The following is a 2,230-nucleotide window of genomic DNA, read 5'->3' on the forward strand; positions in this document are numbered from 1 at the left end:
ACACACACACACACACACACACACACACACACACACACACACACAGAGTGAGTGTGTATGTACCGATGTATTTGAATCGGTGGAGGTGCGTGGTTTAGTGGTTAGGGTTTTGGACTCATGATCGTAAGGTTGTGGTTTCACTTCCTAGACGGGGCGATGCGTTGTGTTCTAGAGTAAATTTCTTCATTTCACGTTACTCCAGTCCACTCAGCTGGCGAAATTAAGTAATCCTGTGACTGACTGGGAGAATATATACGTCAGAGAAACCGGGGATCTAACCCTTATGGGTTGGTATGACTCGAGAAGGTAGCTTTATTTTTTTGTTAAAGTATTTTAATACGAGCAGGAGAAGTAACGAAATCCTATATCTGGTTTCGTGATTATCTTCAAATCATCTAACTTTGGCAAAACTGATTCATTGACTACAATTTGAACCCTGATCTCTCCAAGAAGAAGAGAAGCAAATTTTCAAATTCAGGTCAAAGATAAGACAGTTGCGGCATGGCACCACGTCTTTCCAATTCCTGCTTCTTTTCACAGTCAGAAATTGTGAAACTGGTAAGTTCTATGTAAATAAATATCCTTAATGATTCCAAGTGCATCTTCAACTTCAATTCATTACACACACACATGCATAAACACATATATGTACGTGTCTATGCATATATATATATGCGTGAGTGTGTATTCTTTTATCCTTTTATGTTTTAGCTTTGAGGCTGTGGCTATGCTAGGGCACCTCCAGTGAATCGAGACGCTAACAGTACCTAAGTTTCCCAAGCAGTCACTCATCTAAATACTCACTAGACTCGATGTTGTTTAACTTGGGTAATCGGACGAGAACCGGTGCATTCAACGTGATATGGTCGTATGTATGTATGTATGTATGTATGATGGATGGATGGACGGATGGATGGATGGATGGATGGATGGATGGATGTGTGTGTGTGTTTATGTATGCAGAAACGCCACCTTTTACGCTATCTTCACCCTCCATCATGAGCAAACCACTTTGTGGTCGCTCTGCAGGTTAGAAATAGTAACTACTAGCAATCACATAACATCCTGCATTCTTAAATAGAAGGATACTGACCAAACTAAGGTTTGATATTTTAAAATACGTGATAGAACCCATCGTAGCACCCTTGATCAGAGAGGCTCTATATCATGGCTGAACTGCTAGAAATAGAAGCCAGAATTCTCTTAAAGAGGGAAAAGACATTTAGAAAGTGTAGTGTCTTGGGTGAACTCAAAAGGAAGACATTTGATCATAGATATACCCAATATGGTTTGATTTGGAGCCAGACAACAACAATAACACCAGTCCTATGCGTCCTTCACCTTGGGCCCTACTGCCCCTCCTTTTAGGAGAACCTGTTGAAGCTATAACGTACAGTTCAATGCAAGTCATTACCTAGCTATATCTCTGAAACCAAATTTACGTTTGGGCCTCTCTCCCTGCTGCTTGCATTTCTCTCTGTCCTTCTTCCAAACATGGGTCTTCCACGGTTCAACCTGTTAAAAAAATGGAAGAGAAAACCGAAAAAATGTTATGCATCTATGCGTATATATATATATATATATGTATGTATGTATGTATGTATGTATGTATGTATGTATATGAAGTTGATTATTTCCGCTTTAGTTTCGGATTCAGAGTTTTTATAAGGTATTTTTATTTTGTCTTTTGTAGTTGAAAATTTTCTTACTTTATTTTGTAAATATGGAATATTCTAAATTTTCCACTTGCACAAATGTCTACATGTTTAGTACACATCTTAGAAATGTTCCATGTAATAAACATCGAGGTATTTGCGAAAATAGAAACTTTAAAATCACTAACAATTAAAAATATTCCCCTTTTACATATTATAACATGAAAATGATCCAAAACGAAGGACAAAAGAGAAATAATTTCTAAATAATTTTAATCCGAAACTCAACAGGAATTACTTAACACTCTTACAAAACAACAATTTTCTCTCTATGCATAAACTCGGAACATGTTGACAAACGAAAGAGCTTACGCACAAAATACAGACTAAACATAAAATACTATATACAAACTTTTTTTCACAAAATTCAGTGACATTCTGTTAAATAAAATAATTTTTTTAAATAGTTAATTACTTTTAAAAAATCGTTTTCTAATTATTGCAACTGCATCAAGTAATTTTTACAAAAGCTTTGGAATGAACACACACACACACACACAAATATACAATATATA

General features: G+C 36.0%; 1 protein-coding gene across 1 annotated transcript in view; it reads right to left on the reverse strand.

Annotated features, from left to right (window-relative positions):
- Positions 1-2,230, reverse strand: part of LOC106875654 (nitric oxide synthase, brain) — a 65,153-nt gene that overhangs the window by 59,782 nt on the left and 3,141 nt on the right. Inside the window, exon 2 of the mRNA XM_052976904.1 lies at positions 1,415-1,515. Within this exon, the coding sequence (XP_052832864.1) occupies positions 1,415-1,515 (101 nt within the window). The remainder of the gene's footprint in view (positions 1-1,414; positions 1,516-2,230) is intronic.

This window comes from Octopus bimaculoides, chromosome 26, assembly GCF_001194135.2.
Source record: "Octopus bimaculoides isolate UCB-OBI-ISO-001 chromosome 26, ASM119413v2, whole genome shotgun sequence".
Classification (NCBI taxonomy): domain Eukaryota; kingdom Metazoa; phylum Mollusca; class Cephalopoda; order Octopoda; family Octopodidae; genus Octopus; species Octopus bimaculoides.